Source organism: Dromiciops gliroides, chromosome 1 (genome assembly GCF_019393635.1).
Source record: "Dromiciops gliroides isolate mDroGli1 chromosome 1, mDroGli1.pri, whole genome shotgun sequence".
Classification (NCBI taxonomy): domain Eukaryota; kingdom Metazoa; phylum Chordata; class Mammalia; order Microbiotheria; family Microbiotheriidae; genus Dromiciops; species Dromiciops gliroides.
Genome location: NC_057861.1, coordinates 546,649,761 through 546,663,757, shown reverse-complemented (window position 1 = coordinate 546,663,757; position 13,997 = coordinate 546,649,761). Strand labels below are relative to the sequence as shown.

Sequence of the window (13,997 nt, the reverse complement as noted above, 5' to 3'; positions counted from 1 at the left end):
TTTTTTTTGTGTGTGAGGCAATTAGGGTTAAGTGACTTGCCCAAGATCACACAGCTAGTACGTGTCAAGTGTCTGAGACTGGATTTGAAGTCAGGTCCTCCTGACTCCAGGGCCAGTGCTCTATTCACTGTGCCACCTAGCTGCCCCTGTAAAGGACTTTATAAACCTCAAAGAGCTATATAAATATTAACTGGCATTAAGTGACTTCTACAGCATCACACAGCTATAAAGTGTCAGGAGCAGAATTCAAACTTGCATGCTCTTGACCAGCTAGCATTCTTTCCCCTACCCCATGCTGCCACTGTATGTGAGCACTGAGATGAGTTAGGAAATTTGAGCTCTTGTCCCAGCTCTGTCAGCTATGGGACTGTGGACAAGAGCCTTCCCATAGAGCTTATATAAGAATATATGAGGGGGGCAGCTAGGTGGCGCAGTGAATAAAGCACCAGCCCTGAATTCAGACACTTGACACTTACTAGCTGTGTGACCCTGGGCAAGTCACTTAATCCCAATTGCCTCACCAAAAAAAAACACATTTTTTTAAAAAAAGCAGTGGATTAGAAATTGACTCCCAGATATTTTAAGCATTTTGTAGTTATTCTGAATAGGATTTTCCTTTCTATTAATTTCCTCTTAGATTTTATTATTTACTATGTAAAAATGCCATTGATTTTTATGAGTTTATTTCATATGGTGCCACTCTACTGAATCAATTGTCTCATTTTATGTTTTTTTAGGAGGCAGATTCTCTAGAATTTTCTAAGTAAACCATCATTTCTTCATCACATAAGTCTAGTTTTATCTTCTCTTTGCCCATTTATGCTTTAACATATCTATTATTATCACTAGCAGATACCGCTATACCTCCTTCCCTTCTTTGTATGGCTATATGTTGTCTATAGTGTCAGAACAGGTTGATGTGTTCCTTAACTTGGCTGAATTACTTTTTCATCTCTCTCTCTCTCTCTCTCTCTCTCTCTCTCTCTCTCTCTCTCTCTCTCTCTCTCTCTCTCTCTGTCTCCTTTGTTTTAAGGATGCTCCCCTAAGGGGAATGGGGAAGAGATATAGTGATGCAAAAACAAAAAAAATCAAGAAAATTACTTTGGGAGGGGTTAGTTGTTTTTTTTTTATTTCTGTGAGGCAATTGGGGTTAAGTGACTTGCCCAGGGTCACACAGCTAGTAAGTGTTAAGTGTCTGAGGTCGGATCTGAACTCAGGTCCTCCTGAATCCAGGGCCAGTGCTTTATCCACTGTGCCACCTAGCTGCCCCCTCGGTTGTTTCTTTTTAAAAATTACTTCTTAAAAGTCAAGGGCTTGGGGCGGCTAGGTGGCGCAGTGGATAAAGCACCGGCCCTGGATTCAGGAGTTCCTGAGTTCAAATCCGGCCTCAGACACTTAACACTTACTAGCTGTGTGACCCTGGGTAAGTCACTTAACCCCGTTGCCCCGTTTAAAAAAAAAAAAAGTCAAGGGCTTAAAATCATGGTGAGCATTATTCCCATGAAATAAATCAGAATGAGTATTAAAAATAATTTTAATTTTAATGTGTGACTTGGGTTTTAATATGATTTTTTGGTTCTCTGCAGTTCGAGTCTAGGAACAACCTGGATACATCAATAGATCTATCAAAAAGAAGCAGAACTTCTTTCAGGGTAAGATATTTGCCCCCAGTCAAAGAGCAAGGGTCCAGGCTGTATAATTTGGTATCTAACATGAATATTCTTCTGTCTGTAGGGGGAATCTGGAACAGGCCTGGATAGGTCATCAGCAGATCTGACAAACAGAAGCAGAATTTCTCTTAGGGTAAGAGTCCAAATGGACAAGTTTAAGCCATTGTACGTACCTCTTACCTCTTAAAGGCTTTCCCAAAGTGCAATGGATTACTTTGGGGTGTGGTGTAAGAAGGGAGGAAAGGCAGGCAGGAAGGAAGGAAGGAGGGAGGGAAGGAAGGAAAGGAGGGAAGAAAAGATGGAGGAAGGAAGGAAAGGAGGAAGGGAGGTAGGAAGGAAGGAAGGAAGGAAGGAAGGAAGGAAGGAAGGAAGGAAGGAAGGAAGGAAGGAAGGAAGGAAGGAAGGAAGGAAGGAAGGAAGGAAGGAAGGAAGGGTAATGATTGGAATGATGCCACCTACTGGAGACTTGCTGTGGGAAAGCTCCGCCATGAGGAAAATGCCTCAGAGGGAAAGGCCATGTGGCTTTTCCTTGGCGTCAGGAAGTGACATTTGCTCATGGGTGCTGTCTATCAAGGCTACCAGCCAATCAACTTGAGGAGCCTCCTATTTTCTGGGAGGAGACAGGAAGGAGGAAAGAGGGCCTGCGTGGAGAGCTCTCGCTCTTTTGGGTTCCGGACTGGATGGTGGTGCTGGCAGCAGAGGACTTGACAGGAAATTTGAGGAAAGATAGGAATGCCAGGCTGTTGGAATTCTGTTCTCAATCTTTCTCTTTCTATTTTTCAATAAACCCTTAAAAACCTAAACTCGTTTTATCCGTGATTTTAGTCTGTTTCCCCCAAAACTGGAGGAACAGATTAGAATTCACATTTAGAATCTTAAATTACACATTTGGAAAGAAGGAAGGAAGGAGGGAGGGAGGGAGGGATGGAAGGAAGGAGGGAGAGAAGGAAGGAAAAAAGGAGGGAAGGAAGGAAAGAAAAGAAAGAAGTGTTTATTAAGTGCCTAATATGTGCTAGGCACTGTGAGGTAGGTGCTATTATGATCCCTATTTTACAGTTAAAGAAATGGTGGCAGACAGATGTTAAGTGATTTGCACTAGGTCATAACAGCTAGTGTCTGTGGCTGGATTTGAACTCACGTCTTCCTGGCTTCAGACTCAATGCTTTATCCATTGGGCCACCTAGCTGTACCATGTCATCTTTCACTTAATATGTTAAAACCAAAGGCTGGATGACTATTTAGGGATGTCGTCAAGGGGACTCCTAGGCTGGATGGGCTTTGAGGTTCCTTTCCACTCAAAGGTTTTGTGTGTGAAGACTCTTGCCCTAAGTTACAAAGCATTTAAGTGCTAGGGCTGTTGCATTAGGTGACAGAAGATAGAGGTTCAGTCTAGTTCCTCCAATTCAAATGTAACTTTATTCCTCCCTGCAGCAAGATTCAGGGATAGACCTAGATTGACTGTCAGGCATACCAGACAGAAGCCAGGTTTCTGTTAGGGTAAGATGCTTTCCTAAAGTCACAGAGCAAGTCAGCAGTGCAGCTGATTCTCAGGTGGGTGGCAGAAAGGTTTCTTCAGTACTAACACAAATTTTCTCATTTCTATAGAGGAACTCTAAAATAGCTGGACAGTTAGAATTATCAGAAAGAAGCAACAGTTCCCTTATGGTAAGATACTTAAAGCCACAATACAGTCAAAGAGCAGGGCCAGCTAGAAAGCCCAGCTATGTTCACTTCTGATTCATTCTGATCCATCATTCACTATGTTATGGGGGAAATTGGGTGGGGGTTTGAGGTAGGGGTCCTTAGGAATTCCTCTTTAAAGAATTATACCCTGGGGCAGCTAGGTAGCACAGTAGATAAAGCACTGGTCCTGGATTCAGGAGGACTTGAGTTCAAATCCAGCCTCAGACACTTGACTCATACTAGCTGTGTGACACTGGGCAAGTCACTTAACCCTCATTGCCCCAAGGAAAAAAAAAAAGATGTTAAAAAAAAAAAGAGTTACACCCTCTTGCACACAAATCCAATTAGAATAAAATAATAGTTTATTTAGGTGCTAGGGAAAGGAAACCAAGAGAGAAGTCCTTGGACTTCTCATGTGGAGGAGGCATGGCACAGAGGCATAGCTCTCTAAGATGCCTTTCTCCTAATGTCAGGAGCATATTGGCTAATAAAATGTATACTGAGGACTATTATTCCTATATCTCTTTCTGGATCTAGATTAGTATATTTTTTCAGAGAGTCCATGAGGCAGCTCATGAAGAGAGCTGGGTTTTCCTCTGGCCTCTGTGTTATCTCCTTCACCTTCTTGTAATTGACCAACATGTTTCTTAATTCCCCTTCTCATTCCCTCAACAAGGTTAGTGATCATGTAGTTTGTACGAGCCATGTCCACTCTATCATGATAGTCCCATCTTGGTTCCACAGTTGGAACTGCTGTAGTTCCAGAAACCCTGGCCCAATTTCCCACCTGTGAGTATTCATCACCTATTTGTACAGCCAAGTCCCAAATCTGTTTTTTCTCATCGGGGGTACAACATCTGACAAGAATAATTTGCAAGTTGGGCCAGGAAAGGTCAAACTGCATTGTCACAGACTTAAAGCCATCTATGAACTTTGTGGGGTTCTCTGAGTAACACCCCAATTTCTCTTTAATCTGAGACAAATTGCTCATAGAAAAAGGAACATGTATTCAGGTTGTACCTTCCCCAATGGGAAATTCCTGTAATGGAAGCAGGGAAGCAATGGAAGACACTGGTAGGGACCTGGATGAAATGGGTTGGGGAGGGGATGAGGGGGCTGATGGAATAGGTATAGTCACCTGCAGAGGGTCAGGTGGAGGCAGAGCCAGAGGATCAGGTGGAGGAGCCAGAGTAGTCTGTGGAGTAAGTGGGGGAGGGGTAAAGGGGACTGGGCAAATGGGCATAGGCAACTGTAGATTAGGTAAAGAAGATGGGAGCGGCTGCTGAATGGAAAAAATAGGAGAATAGGGAATGTATTATAGCCCCCCCCCCAGATTGTGACAGGGGTACAGCTGTGAGGGGTACAGTTGGATGGATTGTGGAGACAGCTGTTGGGTGGGGCACATAGAAGAGTATTGACATCCACTCCAAGTATGGCAGGAGCTGGGCTGTGGAGGGCACAGGGGTTTGGTTCTGAGATCAGCTGGTGGGCAAAGAAAAATTCCAGTCATAGAGTGGTATGACAGTGGTTGACCCCTAGGGACAGAAGCAGGTGGGGAAGAAGGGGTAAAAGGAAGAACAGGCAGGGAATGAGTCTGAGGAGCAGGAGGGAATGGGGTCCCAGAGGAGGAGGGTGTGCCAGAAAGTTTAGCTAATCGCTTTTGGTGATTTCCTAACAGCAGGAGTAAGTCATTAAGAAATCATTAAGGTCCTGTGAAGAAGGCTGCTTAGGGTTATTGATAGCCTCCTTAGGCTTAGTTAGTTTTGCCTGGCGGCTTAAGGTCATAAAAACTAGTACATATGGGACTTCTGTCCATCTCCCTTCATGTCTGCAAAACTGGTCCAACCGAAAAATGGTATTGTGGTTAAGAGTTCATGTAAAGGCCAATTTTCTTGGGATTCCAACTGATATTTTGGCTAAACAGTGTTATAATAATAGACCATGCATTTCTTTTTCAAATTTGTGAGTTCTAATTTAGCCCAATCTCTTAGGATGCACCCCAGAGGTGAACCCTTTGGTACACTCCCTTTCTGTCCCATGGCTGTACCCAGATATCATCCTATCTAAGGAGAATTGTCTGAACATGGTTCAGATGTTAGGTTGAGCTTTCTCAAGGGAAGGAGACACTGGCTGTGCATGTCATGGAAGAGCTGAGCACTCTAAAGGGATAGACACACAAACACTAAAGCTCTTACCCAGAAACATGGAGTCTGAGGGTCCAAGCATGGTTCAGACATTTGGCCAAGCTTTTGGCAAGGGAGGGAGACCCAGGCTGCCTGTTGCTGTCACATGCAAAAGCTGACAACCTTTCTGCGACTCAAACGAGAGGTCGAGTCAGGTGGGAGAGGGAGAAAAGAAACCCAAAAGGGAGGTTCCTACCGCTGGGTTTCATGTGCCAAGAGGAAAGAGGAATTTCCCGTACCCTGCAACGTTGGCCGCCAATTATGTTATGAGGAAATGGTGGAGGGGGGCAGTCCTGAGGATTCCTCTGTAAAGAATTACACTCTCATGCACATCCTAGTTAGAAATAAAAGAACAGTTTTATTTGGTACAAGAGAAACTGGCTGGGAGGAAAGTTTAAAACTTTTTCTACCCCCAACCAGATGGGGGGAATACCCTTTTATAAGGGCCTAAATGGCAAGACCACCTGAGTGAGGGTGAAATGTCCCTTATTGGGTGGTGGGTTGGAAGCAGTCTGGTGTGGGGCGATTGTTCTATCCCCTCCCAGAACAGCCACGCCTAACAGGATTCTCTCCTGGAGGGGTGGGGGAGACAGGAATGAAGGGTGGTTGTCCAGGAGTTATCTCATTCCAGATCCAGTGCTGCTTATCTCTTTAGGTGTGTCTGTTCTTTGGTTTAGTTTGAGGCCAGATTTGAACTCAGGTACTCCTGAATCCAGGGCCGGTGCTTTATCCACTGCACCACCTAGTCCCCCCCCCCCTTTAATTTCTTATGCTGACCCTCAATATATTGAAATGGAGATGCTTGATGTAGAAGGGATAACTGTAATCAACATGGGCTGGCACTGGAATTAAAGAGGACCGGGGAAGGCAGACGAGTACTTAGAAAGACATATACAAAACATAAAATCATATATATTCATATAATGTCCATTATGTTGGTGACTTCAAGTCACAGAACATTATATTCTGAAGAACTGAAAATTAGGATTGATCCTCTGGGCAATGGAGAATCCCATGGTGGGTATGAGTAGTTTGGAACACATCACAGACTGGAAAATATGAAAGAAAACTGGAGTAAAAGATGCCATTTGAGAAACGTATGCAGCTCCTCACTGCATCTACTAAAGGACCCAGCATGATCTTCACAGGCTCCAAACTTATCCCACTGGCAGAATTTATCCCACACAGATGGATGAGGGTCATTTGCTTCAGCAATCATAATGAGGCTCCCTGAGTTTAAGAAATGGAAAAAGGAACCTAAGTCAGGAAGACCTGAGTTCTTTTTTTTTTTCCTCCAGGGCAATGAGGGTTAAGTGACTTGCCCAGGGTCACACAGCTAGTAAGTGTCAAGTGTCTGAGGCCAAATTTGAACTCAGGTCCTCTTGAAACCAGGGCTGGCACTTTATCCACTGCACCACCTAGCTGCCCCCATGGAAGACCTGAGTTCTAATCCAGTTTCAAACACTTACTAGCTGTGTGACCCTGGGCAAGTCACTTAAATCTCTGTTTGGCCTCAGTTTCCTCAAATGTAAAATAGGAATTATGATATCACCTGCCTGCCAAGGTTATTGTGAAGATGAAATAAGATAACATTTTAAAGTGCTTAGAGCAATACCTGGCATGTAGTAGGCACTGTAGAAGAGCTAGCTATTATTTGTTTTGTTTTGTTTTGTTTTTGCAGGGCAATGAGGGTTAAGTGACTTGCCCAGGGTCACACAGCTAGAAAGTGTCATGTGTCTGAGGTCAGATTTGAACTCAGGTCCTCCTGAATCCAGGGCCAGTGCTTTATCCACTGCCCTACCTAGCTGCCCCCGAGCTATTATTTTTGTTGTTATATAACAAATTCTTATCCAATGAGTAACCCACTGAGCCAGACTGAAGAGGTAGGAGGACGGGGATGGAGAAGAAAAGCTATACCCAAGATTTAACTTGTCCCCAAGAAGATTTTGTTGTTCTTGTTGTTGGGTTGTTTTTGTTTTTGTTTTTTTGTGGGGCAATGGGGGTTAAGTGACTTGCCCAGGATCACATAGCTAGTAAGTGTCAAGTGTCTGAGGCTGGATTTGAACTCAGGTCCTCCTGAATCCAGGGCCAGTGCTTTATCCACTGTGCCACCTAGCTGCCCCACCCCCAAGAAGATTTATTAAAGGCTAGAGATTCAAGTGGGAGACTGGAAGTCTCCAAATCTGTGTCTAGATTGAGGGGATGGTATGATAGTTTCCTGTGGCAGCTGTTCCAAAAAATGACTTTCTAACTTCCCAATTTTGCTGGGGAGGGAGTATAGAAAAAGTCCTATTTCTAATGTGTGTTTAGAAGTTCTCTCTCCTTTTGGGTGATTATTGGGGATCAAGGTTTAATCTGCCATTTCCACTTCAGGATCTATGCTTTGGGCTCTTTGAGCAAAGCTTTAGGTTGTGGGGATAACAGCTTGAGAAAGTAACGTTCCCTGACTTACTCGAGGTCTTCTCTATGACTTCAGGTACTTTGAAGCCTTCTGGATTTCGATGGACTCTTTATCTGTGAGGGTATCATTAGAAAAAGATGGGGAGACCTTGACTGGCTTTAGGAATGAAAGCAAAAAACAAGGAGGAAGTAACATTTGCAGGACACATGCCAGTTAGCTGACAAGTGACGGGAGAAGGGCTTTGGGTTATTCTCTCAAGTGGGTAATCCAAGGCTTCATAGAAGTGCTTCTATTTTTTCTTTTCCCTTGAGATTCTCCAGGTGAAATGCTAAATCAGATATCCCAGGGGAGAGTATTCTAGGGCAGGTTTAATTCAGGCCAGTCTAGAGAATCTGGTTTGGAATTAGAACAATGACACATTCCTAGACCACATGGTCATCATTCTAGAAAGCAACTCCTATAGAGAAGGGACCAGCTATCTCTAGCAACTTCCAATTAGCTGCTGCTCACTGGACAAGTGAGCCAACAGGACCCTTGAGAGTAGACTAATGGGGCAGTATATGCCAGGCAAGTCAAACTGCCACTACCACCTTGAGTCCCATCTCCCCTCAGAACCCAAGAGCCTTGAGATTAGCAATGTCTCACTGGCAACTAGACCTGTTCTTAGCACAGTCCCCATAACCATTGTTTTTTTGTTTTTGTTTTTTTTTGGGTGAGGCAATTGGGGTTAAGTGACTTGGCCAGGGTCACACAGCTAGTAAGTGTCAAGTGTCTGAGGTCGGATTTGAACTCAGGTCTTCCTGACTCCAGGGCTGGTGCTCCATCCACTGTGCCACCTAGCTGCCCCCCCCCCCCGCCATGACCATTGTTGAGGGTAGAAATCATTGTGGAGAAAGGGCTCACCTTCCCTATTACCACCAGCAACAGCTGCCACCAGTAGGCATGAAAAAATAAGAGCCCTAAGAGTAACCTCATCTTTCAGATCCACTTCACAGCTGTCATCCTGGGAAGGCATTTTTTTTTTTTAAAAAGGGGCCAACCATCCCCACCATCAACCAATTGCAACTCACAGGGTAGGCAACTCAGATTAGCTAAAGCATCAAGGAACCAAGAGGGAAAGACAGGATGGAGTATGTTCCAGGTAGATCCAACCACCATCACCACAACCACCATCACCATCATCATCATTTCCCCTTAGACTCCAGTGAAGTCAGCTCAGGACTGAATTCAAGAGCTTTTGGAACAGTAATGCCTCCAGCTCACTGTCAGGACACCATGTTAATTATAACATCAAATTCTGTCCTACACTAGCATCATCTCTCTTCATAAGGAGCCAGGAAATCGTCATCCATGTCATCAAATTCTACCAACTATGCCAAATATTGTAGCCTAAATTCATGCTAAGTCCAAATGAAAGGTCAGGGTATATTAAGATTCAACCACTGAGGTAGATAACTTTTTAAAAATCATCTTTTACTAAAAATAATTAATGGGCAGCTAGGTGGCGAAGTGGATAGAGCACCAGCCCTGGATTCAGGAGGATCTGAGTTTAAATCTGGCCTCAGATACTTACTAGCTGTGTGAACCTGGGCAAGTCACTTAACCCCAATTGCCTAAAAAACAAAATATTAAACACTCAGCATTGATATACATTGACAGGTATGGCTTTCCAGATCCTTGCACATGGGGACAGATCCACGTCAATAACAGCAGACCACACAGGAATGAAAAGTCCAAAGAATTCGTTTATATAGGATTTATCAAAAAGTAAACCTGAGTATATTTAACACCATTTTGGATTTTCATGAATAAGGGCTACAGATGTCCTTTAAATCATTTAACACTGCATCCTAGTTAGCCACCTTTGGGGTCTAAGGCTTAGACATAATATTCAAGTAACACCCAAAGACCACACAACCTGAGGCCCACATTCTAGAGCTTTCCTTTAGTTTCATTGCAGTCAGTAAGGCTTTCTCTATGTAGTAGTGTGATTTGGGGCTCATTTAGTCCCATTGAGGATGTCAGATCATCTGAAAAATGATAATAATATTTATACTGTCTACCTCACAAAGCTATTATATAAATATGAGCTATTACTTTTAATAGTACAATACTGCTGAATTTTCTTATCATTGTAATAGGAACTATTGAATTGTGTTCCCTGAGATCTTTGGAAGACATTTGTGATAAAATCCTCTCCTTACTGTATATTTCTTGATTTATTTCATTTATTTGTTTGTTCATTTATTTATTTCCTTTTTTGTTTTTATCTTTCTGCCTATCTATTTATTTTGTCTGGGTGGCTTAAGAAGCATTGAATATAAATAATGCACCAGGAGGAAAGGCCTAAGCTCTCCTCTTCTCCACAAAACTGATAGTATTGTGACATCTTTGTTTCTTATTCTTTTCAGAATCAGAATTCGGCACTTATGGAAGAACATTACTTGAACCATGGTGAGTGACTGAACTATCAGTCTGTCATAAACAGGTAGTAGCTAGATACTTCCAAGGACAAATATGAGTTGTGTGTGACTCTAAGGTCACTTGCACAGGGGAAGGTCACATGACCTTGCTAGGCTTCAGTTTCTTTATTAGTAAAATGAGGGTGTTAGACTAGATCAGTTAGGGCTTCTTAAACTTTTCCACTCATGATCCCTTTTCACTCAAGATATTTTTATGTGACCCTGGGTATATAAGGATATAATATAGGTATATATAACCTTTTACTGATGCCATATTTTTTATGATTCCCACATTCAGATCCCATATGGGGTCATGACCCACAGTTTAAGAAGCTAAGGACTAGAGATGACTTCTGAGGTCCCTTAGGGGAAGCTAGGTGGTACAGTGGATAGAGTGCCAGGCAATGAAGTCAGGAAGATTCATCTTTATGAGTCCAAATCTGGTCTCAGACACTTACTAGTGGTGTGATCCTGGGCAAGTAACTTAAACCTGTTTGCCTCAGTTTCTCCATCTGTAAAATGAGCTGGAGAAGGAAATGGCAGATCACTCCAATATCCTTGCCAAGTAAACCCCAAATGGAGCCACAAAGAGTCAGACACAACTCAAACCAATGAACAACAACAATGAGGTCCCTTCTAGCTGTAAATCTATTGTCTTGTTTTCTTTGGGGCAGTACCACATGTGAATTTCAAGTAACTCAAACTCTTGGGCCCAGGAACCAAAGAAGGAAGTTTTTATTTTTCACTTTCAAGAGCAGAAAAATAGGAGAGAAGGCAGGCCCAAGGAACAATTCAAGTGTAGATGGTCAAATCTTTGGGCTTTACCTAGACCTTCTTATCAGCTTTTTGTCTTAGTCCTTATTATTATGAGTGATGGATAATGTTGTTTTCACTTGATACCTATCATACTGGCAAAAGTAATTAAAAAATGGAAACATCGGGGCAGCTAGATGGTGCAGTGGATAAAGCACTGGCCCTAGATTCAGGAGGACCTGAGTTCAAATCTGGCCTTAGGCACTTGACACTTACTAGCTGTGTGACCCTGGGCAAATCACTTAACCCTTCTTGCACCGCCAAAAAAAAAAAAGACGATGGTAAGACTGAGATACAACCATATACTGTGAATTAATCTAGTTGTGCTAGGAAACAATCTGTAATTATGGAAGGAAAGATACTGAACTGTTAGTAACAGGGCAGAAGCCCCAAGGAAATCAGTGACAGATAGGGAAAGGGATGGTCACTAGACTTATGATTTCATTGGTATAGGGAAGTACCAGAAGTTCCCTCTACCAATGTAAGTCAGCACTTTCTCTGCAATTTATAGTCAGAATTGCCTACAGCACTGAGACATTAGGAGACATGTCCAGGGTCAAGTAACCAGAATATGTCAGGGCAAGATTTGAAATCGATTATCAAAGCTAGCTCTCTATCCACTATGCCATGCCACCTCAACAAAAAAATAAAGGCAGTGTGTGTGTGTGTGTGTGTGTGTGTGTGTGTGTATATGATAGTTGTGAAATAAATCAGAATCATAAGTGCAATAAAAAGGCATCTTTAATTGAGATAATAAGGGTTTCCAGCATGTGACCTTAGGTCACACATATCTGAGTGCATGAATGTCCAATAAGAAAACTTGCAGAAAACATTTTTATACTTTCAGGAATAAAAAATAAGGGGGGGAAGGGGATGCCATATGGGAAGGAAGACCTGATCACCCAGGAATCCTGAGCAAGAAACCACACTTCATTCTGGTTGTTTTACTCTTGTTCTCTAACTTATAGCTTCTTAAACTGTGGGCCATGACTCCATATAGGGTCATATAACTGAATGTAGGGGTTGTAAAAAATTTTGCAACAATAAAAGGTTATGCATACCTATTTTATATACCTATATACCTAAGGTCTAATAAAAATCTCTTAGGGGAAAAGGGGTTGCAAGTGGAAAAAGTTTAAGAAGCCCTGGTCTTACTCACCATAAATCTTAATGGGACAAGGACATATGCTAGCCTAAGTCTGTCTCTGTTTACAAAGCTATTGATCCCTAGGGTGGAGCCTAGTTGAGAATAAGTACATGTCACTGAGGAAATAGGTGGTTGGGGTCTTTAGGTATTCCTCTGTAAAGAACTCTGTACACAGTCCATTTAGAATTAAAATGGTCCTTTATTGGGCACTAGAGAAGGGAGGTCAAAGACTTCCCCTCAAAGGGAGGAGATATCTTAGAAACCTCTTCCTCCTAGAACAGAAGGAAAGCCAAAGCTTTTATAGAGGATAGATGGGGTGACTGACCACCTGACAATGGAAAGTTCCTTTTGGAGGTGGGGAAAGATTCTGGAGATTCAGGGGGATTTTTCTTTTGGAATGATAGTCCTGACCTCTGGGGTTATCTCTGTCTCCTAGCTCAGGTGGTAACCATGCCTAACTGCTATAGAATTTTATCTCCCCTCACTTCTTAGGTGTGTCTGTCCTGATATCTAGTTGGCCAAGCTATGTCTGACCTAAGCCCCCATGTCATACCACTAGAGCAAGAATGCAAAGACATTCCTAAGGTTGTTCAGAGGGAGGGCTTTCTTACTATGAGTGTGGCCTTTTGACAGAGAAGTGTCACATTTTACATTCCTGTCACATCCACACAAAAAAAGTGTTCATAGAGGCACTTTTTGAGGTAGGGGGGAAAAAACTTGAAAGCAAATGGGCACTCATTGATTGGGGAGTGGCTGAACATATTATGGTTCTGAATATGATGGAGTTTTATTGTACCATGAGAAATAAAAATAGGAGAAATTTAGAGAAATAAATGATTACAAAAACATTAACAATGGCACTCAAAAGCAGTTGAACTCTGATGAATTGCAAGGCATAACTTTGGTCCTGGATTACTAAAGAGGAGGCCCACTTCCTCTCAGTCTAGCAATCTAGACTATTTCTGGCAACAGCCACCAGAAATGAAACCCCATCATGCTGTCAGACATTACCTTAGTGTTCACAGACTTTGCTTTAATGTTTTAATTTGTTACCAGGAAGGATTCAAATAGTGGGAAGGAAGGGGAAGCAGTTTAGGAAAAACAAGTGTGGTGCAAAAACAAATGGTAGCAGTAAAATTTAAAGAGAAAAAAAGCATAATGGTACTTCTGTTCAATCCAGATACAAGACGACACAGTGGAATAATAGATGAAGATCCTTCTGAAGCCCTAAGGATTGCCATGATGGCTAGAAGACAGTCAGAAATGGAGAAATGAGGGAGCACAAAAACATTTACAATTCACACTCTAAGCTTCCCACCAGAAGAAGGATATTGACCATTTGCTGGAAGTAGATGCATTAGAAAATAGGGGATTGTCACCAACGCAAATGACAAAGTAAAACTCGAAAGTTCTAAGCAGTTTCCTCTGACTCTTTGTTCACTTTTAACTGAGACAAAACATGTTTTGGTTTTTTAATAGAGACCATTGTCATCTTTAAACTTGCACCTTAGAGCAAGTGATAAAACAACTTGAAAATTACGTACCTAGGCCTCAAAAATGTTAGCAGGAACTATAGTTATCGATGATTGGTCCTTAGAAGAGCCAGTTCTCCTTACTGTGTTTTGGGAAAAGTAAGTC

The 13,997-nt window shown here is 42.4% G+C and overlaps 1 protein-coding gene across 1 annotated transcript in view; it reads left to right on the top strand.

The window, feature by feature from the left end:
* Positions 1-13,736, top strand: part of TMC5 (transmembrane channel like 5) — a gene marked incomplete at its 5' end in the record, with an annotated part of 87,822 nt that extends 74,086 nt beyond the window's left edge. Inside the window, 4 exon segments of the mRNA XM_043998599.1 lie at positions 1,735-1,803; positions 3,276-3,335; positions 10,349-10,391; positions 13,540-13,736. Coding sequence (XP_043854534.1) covers positions 1,735-1,803; positions 3,276-3,335; positions 10,349-10,391; positions 13,540-13,634 — 267 coding nt within the window.
* Positions 13,737-13,997: the final 261 nt, after the last annotated feature.